Below are 12170 nucleotides of genomic sequence, written 5' to 3'. Positions count from 1 at the left end.
GGCCCCAATCCTTCATTGCACACTCAGAGAATTTTCAATGGGAATTCTGGCTACACAAGGTAATTCCCCAAAATTGGCTTCCTGAAATCTGTAATTCTCCTTCATGAAAATGTACACAAATAGAATCATAGAATATCAGGGTTGGAAGGGACCCCAGAAGGTCATCTAGTCCAACCCCCTGCTCAAAGCAGGACCAATTCCCTGTTAAATCATCCCAGCCAGGGCTTTGTCAAGCCTGACCTTAAAAACCTCTAAGGAAGGAGATTCTACCACCTCCCTAGGTAACGCATTCCAGTGTTTCACCACCCTCTTAGTGAAAAAGTTTTTCCTAATATCCAATCTAAACCTCCCCCACTGCAACTTGAGACCATTACTCCTCGTTCTGTCATCTGCTACCATTGAGAACAGTCTAGAGCCATCCTCTTAGGAACCCCCTTTCAGGTAGTTGAAAGCAGCTATCAAATCCCCCCTCATTCTTCTCTTCTGCAGGCTAAACAATCCCAGCTCCCTCAGCCTCTCCTCATAACTCATGTGTTCCAGACCCCTAATCATTTTTGTTGCCCTTCGCTGGACTCTCTCCAATTTATCCACATCCTTCTTGTAGTGTGGGGCCCAAAACTGGACACAGTACTCCAGATGAGGCCTCACCAATGTCGAATAGAGGGGAACGATCACATCCCTCGATCTGCTCGCTATGCCCCTACTTATACATCCCAAAATGCCATTGGCCTTCTTGGCAACAAGGGCACACTGCTGACTCATATCCAGCTTCTCGTCCACTGTCACCCCTAGGTCCTTTTCCGCAGAACTGCTGCCTAGCCATTCGGTCCCTAGTCTGTAGCTGTGCATTGGGTTCTTCCGATATATAGCTCATGGTCACTGGTTCCAAGCCTTCCTTTTAGTCTCAGAGTCAGACAAACCAGAGCTAGGGCACCTTCTCCTTGGGCTGGAATCTTTAGGCTAAGTTGGGCTATATTTGTTTGCTTAGATAAAATCTCACATGTGTATATCATCTTTCATTCCCAGTGCGTTAAGAACTAAGGGCTTTTTCAGTCTCACTGCTCTCCAGTCCTAATGACCTGTAGCAGTTACCCACACTCATTTCTCCCCTTTTTCCCTTGCTCACTGGAGTTCCTCACCATAATCTTCCCAGGGCTTCCCTGCAGGACACTGACCAGAACCCAGAAGACTCCAAGGAGTGCTGAGGACACCAGAGGGAGGGAATTGCACTCAGGTGTTTGCTGTTTTTCCATCACTGTGGTGCAGTCTATGAGTAAAGTGTGTACACACGTCTAAGAAGTTCCTTTGTAAAACCTGTGTTCTTTGCTTTACCTGTCACATGGTCCCCAAAGAGTTAAATTATATCCCAAAGCACCCATGGAGGATGGACTCTGGAGAGAGCATACACAGGCTTGGCAGGTTCTCAGAGCTGAGGGCAGTTGGACTGGGGTCCCACAGTGCCAGAGATACAGTTTGCACCCTGGCAATGTGCCCAAGAGGCCAGGACAAGAGCCAGTGCCTGGGCACTGCTCCGCTCCAGTTGGCTTGCAAGCACAAAGGATCCAAAGTTGGGATCCAATACAGCCAACTGCTGAATGTCCACATGGGGGGCTCAGCCAGGGCAGTAAGCGATAACAATGCCTTCCCCAATGGCAGGGGAAGCATAAGTGGGATGTAACATTGGCAGGAGGATACTGCCGTTAAAAGCCCCTTGCTTGGTGAGACCCACCATAGGGCTTCAATGGCCACAAGAGGTAGGGAGCTCAGCCAAGCGGTAGCAGGGGTGGGAGGCTCCTGGCTAGGTATTCTCCCCTCCTCCCATGCACTGAGGCTCACAGGGATGAGAGGGCTGTCTCTGGTTACCATAATTACTCACTGAGTGAAAGGTAGGAGAGGCAGAGCCACCGGGAGAAGGGCCTGTAGGCACCACAATTAGGGGAAACCTGAGATCCCTCCAACAGACAGGGCCACAAACCGACCTCTCTCCCCCTTGTCCATGGGCAGTTTAGCCTTCCCCTGGCGGCAGGCTGCTGGGCTGTACTGAGCAGGGAGTCAGTGCAGTCTGGGTATCACAGCAAGGTCTGGGACACGCAGGGGACAGGGGTGCAGCTCCCAGAGCAGGGCCAGAGAAGAGATGGGTGGGGGAGGAGCAGGGACAATGGAGATTTTCAAGATTCACCCCATCTATTAGCCCCTCTCACATCCCAGCGCATCTGCCATTCCCCCAGTGCTGTGCCCTGGTGCCCCGTTGAGCAACCTGCTGCAGCCGCCCCCTTCCCCCAGCACAGCCTCACCCTCCCTATCCCTTCCATTTCCTCAAGCACAGCACCATGCCAGCCAGGATTAAACAGCCCCCTCCCCAGCACAGCGCTCGCCCATCTTCCCCACAGCGTGCAGTCCCCCACCTGCCCCCTATTCCCTGCAGCACAGCGCACTGCCCCCTACTCCTCAAGGCCCAGTGCTGGGATCCCTCCTGCTGCGAAGGGCACTCGGTGACCCTCCTGGCAGAGCAAATTCCCCTCCTCTCACAGCACAAGCCCCAAGCAAAGAGCAGAGACTGGAAAGCGCCTTTATTTGGAAAATGATCTTTGTGCCCCATGCTCCCCAGGGCAGCCTGACAAACTGCCACGTAGCTGCCTGGGAGGCCCTAGTGCCATACAGCGTGGCACCAGGGGCCCTGCCCTGTCCTCTTTGGCCCTGCCCCTCGCCTCCCACACCCCTGCCCCTGACCATCACACCTCACACACGTGTGCACACACACACAGACTGTGTCCCACAGGCTGGCAGATCCAGGAGGGGAGGGAGACAGCAGGAGCCCTCCTTCTGCGAGTCCTCTGCAGCCCACATGGCCCTGTTCTTATCCTGCTCACCGTACCCTCATAGCCCCTGGCCTGGGTCTGCATTCCCCTCTGTGCCCCACAGACCCTCCTCCTTGTCACCGTATCTTCCTCTCATCTGCATTCACCTCCAACCCATGCAGGGCAGCTGGGATCCTGCCCCCTGTGCCCGTAATCTGCCAGCAACCCCCCTCCCACCTCCTCATGTTGTGTACCCCCCACACACACCTGCTGCGCTCCCACTGACACTGCCATCTGACAACCCCCCCTCGCCCCAGCCTCAACTCCGCCTAGCCTGCTGCTCTCACTGCTGCTGCAGAATCAGACGCCCCCATGCAACACCTGCCAGAACTTGGCACCCGGCTTCTTGGGAAACCCCTATTATAATTAACCACTGCCAGGCTGCCTCTGACGCTCCTGCCTCTGGCCACGTGGCAGCCACACAGACCCCACTGCTAGCTGCATCGGGGAGCAGTTCATTACGTCACCGCTGCAGACAGCGGCGCACCCTGGAGGCTTCTTGAGAACCTGGGATGGGAGCGAACAATGCCTTCAAGCCGCCCAGCTGGGGGAGGCTGTGTTCGGTTCACATTCATTCTCTAGCACAGGAAGCTCATGTGTGCTGGTCAGCTGGTGTGTCAGGGACTCGGGTCTGAGGACATCTCATTGCCCCAATAGCTACCGGTGGGGCGGCTCCTGCTTCTGTGGGTAAGACGGGTGCGCATGCTGCACGCGGAAAGGCCGCGGGCTAAGCAGGGGGATGTGTCCAATCAGACGCAGAGGGGAGCCCAGGCATGGGATGCTGGAGTGAGATGTTGGAGACTGGCCTGAGCGAGAGGCCAGGGGAGGTAGATTTCGGCTGGGAGGGGCAACAGGCACAGGGAACGGTATGATGGCATCAGAGGGGACCAGCAGGGCAGGGGTGTAGCCACAGTGGAGCTGGAACATCTTGGGAGAGGCTGCGTTTTGCACCAGGGCAACTTGGGCTTGGGCTGGGCTCAGCGGGGTGGCTCGCTGCCCCTTGCAGCATGTGGGGAGCCACCTGGACTGCTTCTCCTTCCGCAGGAGCTGCTCCAGTTTCTCCACTTGTGTCCTGCGGAGGTGGGACAGCATCCGGCTCTGCTGAAAGAATTCCAGGAAGGCATCCAGGGGCAGCTCCCGGCCCAGGAACCTCTCCACCTGCGCCTGTGGGGCACAGAGAATGGGACATCAGCCTGGGGTGGGGGGCAGGAACATGCAAATCCGGGATGGCCCATAGGACCCCGGAGATGGATAGCAACACTGAGCCAGAGAGCAGGCAGGAACCATCCAGAGCAGCAGGGGACCCCCAGAAACCCGATGGGGCAGCCGTACGAGAGGATGCTCTGGGGGTGAAATCCTGAAGTCAATGGGGGTTTTGACAGTGACTTCAGCAGAGTCAGGATTTCACCCATGCAGTCTTCCGAGAGGATGCAGGTGACACATGGCTCGGTGGCCAGCTCCATGCAGCTCCCATCGCGACCGACCCAGAGGCCCAGAGGCTGAGGGGGTGGGGAAGCTGAGTAGCTACAAGGTGCCAGAGTCAGAGAGGTCAATGGCAAAGCAGGTCCTGCAAACTCACCTCCGACTCTGCCTCGGCTGCATCCACAGCGGCTTGGAGTTGGCTCAGGATGCTCTGCGGGCTCCACTTCCTCAGGCAGGTCTCTGGTGGGGGGAAAGCAGCTTCAGCCAGGGGCATACAAACGAACCTGGCCCTGCAACGGAGCCTCCAGCCACCCCCCTCTGGCCAGTCCAAGGAGAGGCCTCTGACCCCATCGCCCAGCCATGCTCCTGCCCTTGCGGGGCCATCATTTGCTGAGCCAAAATCTCCTCCCTCAATGGCCATTAAAGCAGGGCCCAGCCAGGGAGTGACAGGTCAGAGCCGGCTTCCCCGCTGCATCCCAGAACCAGAGCCTGGGGACAGCGGTTCCCACTGACACAGGGCGGCTCCACTCACCCACTCGCTGCTGCTTTTCCTGACATGCCGCCCTTGTTTCCTGCAGCTCCTGGTACTTTATGGCCAGTGAGGCTTTGCCGTTCTCCAGCCGCGGCTGCAGGGACAGGTTTTCCTTGGCCAGGGCATAGTTCGAAGCCAGGCACATTTCCCGCTCCAGCTGCAAGCTCTGAAACTACAGGGACATATTGGCTCAGAACTTGCACCCCAGGCAGAGCTAGCCACCCCCCAACTCCATTGCCACCTCCCCCTGCAGGGTCTAACCCCACTCTCTGGAAAACACTCCTCAGCACACTGCTAGCCCCACTGACCAGCCCATCGCAGCTCAGTCCTCCACAGAGAGCCCCCCAATTCACTCAGCCAGCCAAGTACAAAGGATGTTAACCAGAGCACTGTCCAGAGCAGTCAGCTCCGCATCAAAATAAGACCTTTTACCAGCTCCGCCTCTCAGTACCATTCTGCTCCCTCCGCCCCAGCTTCCCCAGAAACAACAGGTCAGGGAAGAGTTCCTGGCAAGAGGCTGCAGCTGCATTAAAATCCAGCCACACAGCTAGGAGCCCCACACATCAACTGGCCTGGGGGAAATTACATAAAAACTCCACACATCTTAAATGGGCCAGACAGCTTCTCTGCGGGCTAACAGGCTAACACCTGTATTCCCCACACTGACAGGCACGAGCCAACCACTGAGACAGGTTTGCTTTCTGACAGACCTGGGGAAGAGATGCTGGAAAGCAGGCCGAGAAAGACTAAAATAATCTGACCCAATTCCCCAGGAACATATCCCAGCACGTCAGAGCCTAATAAACCTTCACAATTAATCCTAGTGGCATTAGCATTCCTGCGCATAGCCCGGCAAATGAACTGGCTATCTACTAGCCAGGGCTCTGGTGGTCAGAAGAGGAAAGAGTATCTACCTGCAGGGTCAAGGGGAAAGGCCCCGGGCAGCAGCCCAGTGGCTGGTGCTGAGATTTCTAGCAGGATGTCAGCCCCGGACCATGCTGAGGCTTCACTTTTCATGTCATCCTCTGGCTCAGATAAATTGTGTCTGATTAATTTGAAGCATTCCCACTTCCCCCTCAGCTGCTTGAAGGTAAAAGAAGATTCTTGTCTCGTCCCCCTTGACTCTTCAGAGCCTCCTGGCTGATGTTAAGGCGGGTTGGTCTCCACTGCACTGTCTGTATCAAGGGGTGGAGAGGCGGCTGCTACTCCTAGCCCCCATTTCTCTACCCTGAGTAACTCCAGCATCTGCCTCTGTAGCTTTCCCAAGCAGCAGCAGCAGAGTGAAACTGATGCGGTTCTGGTTATGGTCACTGATGCCCAAATGGTTCTGAACAACCACTGCACAACGGACTAATCTGCAACTGCTTGGCAAAGCTCAGAGCAGCAGCAGAGCCACTAGAGCTGACTGCAGGCTCAGTCACACAGCCCTGCACTGGTTGTCTTTGGAAGGTTTTCTTCACAACCATAAGGATCTTCATTTGTTAGTTACTGAAAGCTTAAACTCTGCAGAAATAGATGGTGCAGGCCTCCAAACACACCAGGGAGACATTCCACTCGCTGCAAGCATGGGCCCTAGGGATTCTTCAAGCCCTGATGTAATGGGGACAAGTTAACATTTCCTAAACAACCCAAAATTTGGGAATATTCTGGCGCTGGAATATCTGATCTTGCAGACTTAACATTGTATTAGTACCACCTGCAAGGACATTAAACATAGGTGCTTGGCTGCTGGACACTAACCCTCTTTGGAACAGACATGCCACGTCCATGCAGTTGCTGGTAGCAGCTTGGGAATTAACTCAGCTGGGCCAGGGGGAGAATTGGGTGAAGAATCACTTTTCCTGTCTGTCCTAGAAGCTGTGGATGGGCATGAGGATTTGCTAGTGCATTCTGTCAGCACCTTCTGGGGACAATTTCTTTGGCAGTAATTCCTCAAGGCACTACACTCTGGCCAATTCAACGCTGGTGGCTAGACTCAGAAAGCCAACAAAGGACAGACAGAAACAGGACCGGCTCTAGGCACTAGCAAAGCAAGCACGTGCTTGGGGTGGCATAATTCCAGGGGCGGCGTTCCGGTCATCCTTCTTTGGTTGGTTGGTTGGTTTTTTTTGCTTGGGCAGTTGTGCTCTCGGAGCTTGGGGTGGCAAAAAAAACCTAGAGCTGGCCCTGGACAGAAAGATCTGCAGAGCACTTCATCTAGGGTTGTTTTAAGCGATGCCCCCACCGTACCACAGTGTGGGGTGGGGTGGAAACTGGCTTTGGGAAAGAGGCTAATTAACCGCTGGAACAATGTATTGAGGGTCGTGGTGAGTTCTCCAACACTGGCAATTAGAAAAACCTCCAATCTCTATTTAACAACAGGTCTGCACCCGGAATGATTTGGGGCACATCTCTGGCCTCTGTAATACAGGAGGTCAAATGAGCTGGTCACAATGGTCCCATCTGGCCTTGGAATCTATGATCTATCTCAGCAGTTCTCAAACTTTAGCAGACCAAGGACCCCCATTTTGATTTAAATTTTTTGTGGACCCCTAAGGCCCCCACTCAGCCCCAGCCCTCCCCCACCCCTCCCCCAAGGCTCTACCCCTGCCCCTCCTCTTTCCAGCCCCTCCAAGTGTGCCCTGCACTGAACAGCTGTTCCGTGGCATGCAGAAGGCACTGGGAGGGAGGGGGAGGAGCTGATCAGCAGGGTCAGCAGCCCCAGACATGACTTGCAAACCCCTGGAGTACCCTCACATTGATCTATATATTTTAAAAAAAGAAAAAAAAGGCGAGCAGGCCTCTGGAGGGGAACATTGGCTTTAGGAGAGGGATCCCTTTTCTCCCTTCACACCTAGGCTTCTTTCCCATGCTGACCCAGGTCTACAGTTTTGGATATTTTGCTGGTCTAGCTGGAGATGATGGGAAGATCTTTGGACCATGGTGACTCTTCCTTCCCAATTACCCAGCCCAAGGCAAGCTCCCTCAGTAGCTCCAATCCTCACCATGGCCTCCATTAGCTTTTCAGCACTATGAGCAGTTGGGGTGGCTAATAGAAAGTCCATCTCTTTGGAACAAGTTACTGTATCTAGTAATGACTTCAGACCAATTCCAACAGCTCCCCATACTCCTACCGAGTAATTAGCAAATCTTTAGGTGCCAAAGTCTACACTGTAAAATCTCCCAGACTGAAACTCAGTTCCAAATGACAGAGAAGGACCTTGTTGATATGGAAGCACAGGGAGTATCAAGACACTAACTGGAGTCTTCATTAAAGGTAATTCCTCACTACCTTGGAATATACCAAATTGAGAAGACTGTAGCAAGAATATTGGATTTGGCTTTGATATCTGGGTGGGGAACTTTAACTCTCCCTGTTATTAAATTCTTTGCTACACTGTAATCCTCTCCTCTGGCTATCTAAGATTTTCAGGATATCCAATAAAGGTTCTGCACTGAAACCTTTACACAAAACTATTCTCTCACTGTCTTATTACTGTAACATTTACACATTTTTTATGATAAAGAGTATGGTCTAGTCAAGAAAAAGATGGAAACATTATGTATGATAACAAGCAAACATCTTTCCAAATATATCTAAAGCCACCCACACTAGACGTAAACAACTATTTTTGCTTAAGGCTGCTTTTGATTTCTTGCCCTCCTTTCTCTTCCCTGCCAAGCTTGGATTAATCAAAGATCAAACGCATTACATGTCTTCTGAGTATGACAACGGGAAGAACTTGCTGGGTTCCATTAGCTCCGTTCATTTTTTATTATTTGATCCTTCTGAGACAACTGACTAATCTTATCTCTATTTAACAATTAGTCTTGTATCAATTTGAGCAAATTCAACGGCTTTTTTGAGACTTATGGAAGATTTTTTTTAAATGAATTTCGAATGATTTTTCCTTTTGTTATCCTTCGATAAGTCCTTGCCTGAGGACTTATCTCTGAAGATAGAATGTATTCAAGAATTCCTGTGATATTGATCTTCGTACAAACTTTACTTGGTCTTTGATTATGAATTAAATAACAAAAGGCAAAGACCCTAATTGATATACCTTCGATGCTGAAAATTAAACCACAGCGCACACAGGAAATGAAAGCGTCACGGGTCTTGGAGCCCACACAGCACATCCTGTGCAGCTTGAAGTAAATGTTTAACAGCCTACCTAGAAACCAAAAATACTCCCTCTGTGTAATATGGGTGAAGCGACGATGTTTGAGAGTGCAGACTTCTGCATTTCTTGGCCTCAGCATGTTTCCATTTGCAACATGAATACAGGTTTCTGCATTTCAGTGGTATATTATTCACTGAGAACACTATCTGGGCTAGCCATGCCAGGAAGAGAGTCAGGGCCCAATACAGAGATATGAGGCAGTAAGTGTGGTCATTATGGGGGGTAAGTCTACCTATGAAGCTGGTGTTCCCCTCTGTTGGTCTCCTACCTCTCCTTCAGAACCCAGGTCCCGGGGATGCCAGATTCTGAGCCTTGCAGGACAACTCTCCCCACAGAAGTGCCAGCTGCATGTGGTCTGCCTCCCTCCCTCCTGGCAGCTGCCCTAGGCTGGCACTCTCTATGGCACAAGACCAAGAGCAGCAGTGCTAAGTGGTGGCAGAGGGATCGGCTCTCGGAGGAGGCTGAGGAGGAAAGCATGGCCCAGAATCTGGCCCAGGGACAGAGGAAGTGAGAGATTTGGGAAGCCACCTCTAAGCTGCCAAATGGGAACAGACAAAAAGCCCCCCTGCCCGGACTCCCCCGCGCCCAGACCAGGGGAGGACAGGAGCAGCTGGGGGTGAGTTTACAGGATGGAGTCTGCCCCAGTACCCCCCCCATCCCACCCCCCGCAAGCTAGGCATGAGTCAAGGGGCTGAGTGGGAGTAGTTTGCTCCCACTAAGCTCGGAGAGGGGAGTCCCCGCAGCCGTGACCCACCCCAGCGGTGCCTTGAGAGGCTCAACCAGGCCTTGCCACAGGACCAGCCCAGGAGACTGCCGGGGAAATACGAGTGTCGTTTACATTAAATGAGTCTTGTCACCACGTCCCCCCAGCTAACCCTTATGGGCAGAATGTTGGGGAGCTCAGCCTAGCCCCCGACCCCCATTGCAGACCCTCACAGTGCCTGCCTGTCTGCCGGCCAGGTATGATCTCCCCTTCATCCCCACAGCATCTGAGCCCCGCAAGGGACCACCTCTCCCAGCGCATCCCCGCCCCTTCCCATGGGCAGCTACAGGCCGGGGCAGCCCCAGAGTGTAGCCAAGCCGAGCTAGGGAGAGGAGAAATGGCCTGTGGAGAATGGGGGGACGCAGCAGGGGGAGCCCTGGAGAGGGGGGGCTGAGGGTGGGGAAAGGCAGGATGCAGGGGGAATGGAGGAAGGCACGGGGTGGGACGGGCAGACAGCTGGGAGGAAATTACCAGGGGACAGGGCATGTAGGGGATGGAGCAGGGGACAAATCGAGGGGTGAACAGGGTGTGCGGGGGAGGATCCCAGAGGGCTGGAGGGAGATGAGGGAAGAAGCTGGTCGACAGGGGAGAAGGAGCCAGGAAGGATGGAGGGCAATGGGGCATGGGAGGAAAGGAGCCAGAGGGTTGGAGGGGGACGGGGCGCGGGGGTGGAGGAGCTGGGGAGGATGGAGGGGGACGGCGGGGAAAGGAGCCCGAGGAGACGGGGGTGAAGTACTGGGGGGATGGAGGGGGACAAGAGAAGGATGGGGGGTGGGTGCAGCTGGAGGGGAGCTCCAGGGAAAGGATCCAGGGAGACGGAAGGATGGAGGGGGACGAGGGAAGGAACGGGAGGGGGATGGGGGGGACGCGAGGAGGGGGATGATCCGGGGAGACGCGGGGATGGAGGGGGACGGGAGACGGAATGAGGGCGGGGGGTGCAGCTGGAGGGGAGCTCCGGGGAACGGATCCGGGGAGATGGAGGGGCGGAGGAGGGAGAGAAGGAACGGGGGGGGAGATCCGGGGGGCGGAGGGGGGGAGAGAAGGAGCCGTGGGGGGGGAGATCCGGGGGGCGGAGGGGGGGAGAGAAGGAGCCGTGGGGGGGAGATCCGGTGCCCGGCCCCGCGCTGCAGCCCCGGCCCCGCCGGCCCCGCTACCTTCCTGCTCCGGCTCAGCCGCACGATGCGCTCCAGCTGCGGCTCGTCCTGCAGCAGGCTGCGGAGCTGCGCGGTGCTGAGCCCCGGGGAGCCGGGCTCCGCCGCCCGCACGCGCCTGCCCCGGTGCATCGCCCGCCGCTCCGAGCCGTCCGCGGGGAGCGGGCTGCGGCCGGCCCGCTAGGGGGCAGCGCGGGGGCTCTTAAAGGGGCCGCGCCCCTGTGGGCGGGCACTGCTGGGGCGAGCGCAGCAAGGAGTCCCTGTGCGCCGGGACCGGGGGGCTTGCTCCCCAGTGCTGCCTGGGCAGCAGGTGCCATCGCCCCCTTCATACATGGAGCGGCCCCGGGCCTGCCAGGGCTTCAGGGAGGGCAGCTCAGCCCTGCTGCTTGGAGGCCATGGGACCGTGCGCCGGGGATCCGGTGCAGGGCCCAGGACTCCTGAGCTCTATGGCTGGCCTAGGCAGATCGGCGTGCACCTGCCTTCCCTCTGCCATGCGGTGAGGGTAGTGCCTGGGGCAGTGCCTGGGGCTGTCCCCATGGAAGGGCTCTGCCTGTCTCGCTCTGTGACATTCTCGCTCTGTGACAGTAAAGGGACATGTTTAAGGTTGTGGAGTGGAGAACTCAAATGTCAGGAAATGCCAGAATTACAGCTTAGATCCCCTGCATTGAGTGGGACAGGGGCCTGTGGAAACTAAGATGGGGTGCTGTCATCAAGGAGTGGGTCATAATGCACAACGGGGCAAAGTCAAGGGTGCCCAAGCAGCCGTAAACCTGGCCTTTCCTAAGGTTTGGCTGCTTGACTCTACAGCTGGGACATTCTTTTCATGGAAGAGGTTTGTGTGCAATTTCCTAGGGATTCTGAAAAAGATAAAAATAAATTCTGTTGTGTGCAATTAGGTGTCATCAGCATACCATGTGTCAACAGTAGGGCTCCAGCCCGGAGCCTTCCGCAAAGACTTACACCACTTGAGCTACAGGACTAATTACATACACTAGTAGCACAAGGCTGTTATCCCGGGGGAGAAGAGTGGGGACAGGCTGCGCCCCTGTGGGTGGGCACCGCTGTATAAAGGGGGTAGCTCCAGCTTTTTGTCCTCCCCCGCCTCCCCAGGAGATGATGCTCTATGTGGAGCCCCAGGAGAGGAGGATGGGATACTCGGGTCATGTGCAGGGCCCAATGGGTGCAGATCCAGGCCCAGCTAGTACTCCAGCACCTCCCAGTGCAGCCTCTGCTGCTGTGGGGGCAGGACCCAGCTGTTGCGAACGTTCTTGTTCAGTCATT

At 55.3% G+C, this 12170-nt stretch overlaps 1 protein-coding gene across 1 annotated transcript; it reads right to left on the bottom strand.

The window, feature by feature from the left end:
- Positions 1 to 2555: 2555 nt before the first annotated feature.
- VPS37D (VPS37D subunit of ESCRT-I) lies at positions 2556 to 11069 on the bottom strand. The gene is made up of 4 exons (XM_084650900.1): positions 10893 to 11069; positions 4813 to 4984; positions 4438 to 4520; positions 2556 to 4022 (listed from the first exon to the last, which is right to left on the bottom strand). The coding sequence occupies exons 1-4, from the start codon at positions 11019 to 11021 to the stop codon at positions 3516 to 3518; spliced, it is 891 nt and encodes a 296-aa protein (XP_084507026.1). The 5' UTR covers positions 11022 to 11069; the 3' UTR covers positions 2556 to 3515.
- Positions 11070 to 12170: the final 1101 nt, after the last annotated feature.

The sequence above is a fragment of the Lepidochelys olivacea genome, assembly GCF_965140295.1.
Source record: "Lepidochelys olivacea isolate rLepOli2 genome assembly, chromosome: 17".
Lineage (NCBI taxonomy): Eukaryota > Metazoa > Chordata > Testudines > Cheloniidae > Lepidochelys > Lepidochelys olivacea.
The sequence above is the reverse complement of the archived record's forward strand: the minus strand, read 5'-3'. Positions and strand labels throughout refer to the sequence as shown.

Bases quoted from the DNA above. Each gene is read 5' to 3' on its own strand.
- VPS37D (XM_084650900.1), bottom strand. From the start codon at position 11,021: ATGCACCGGGGCAGGCGCGTGCGGGCGGCGGAGCCCGGCTCCCCGGGG. The intron at 4,985-10,892 runs GTAGCGGGGCCG...ATGTCCCTGTAG, and splicing joins GGCTGAGCCGGAGCAGGAAG to TTTCAGAGCTTGCAGCTGGA. The intron at 4,521-4,812 runs GTGAGTGGAGCC...TCCCCCCACCAG, and splicing joins GGAAAAGCAGCAGCGAGTGG to AGACCTGCCTGAGGAAGTGG.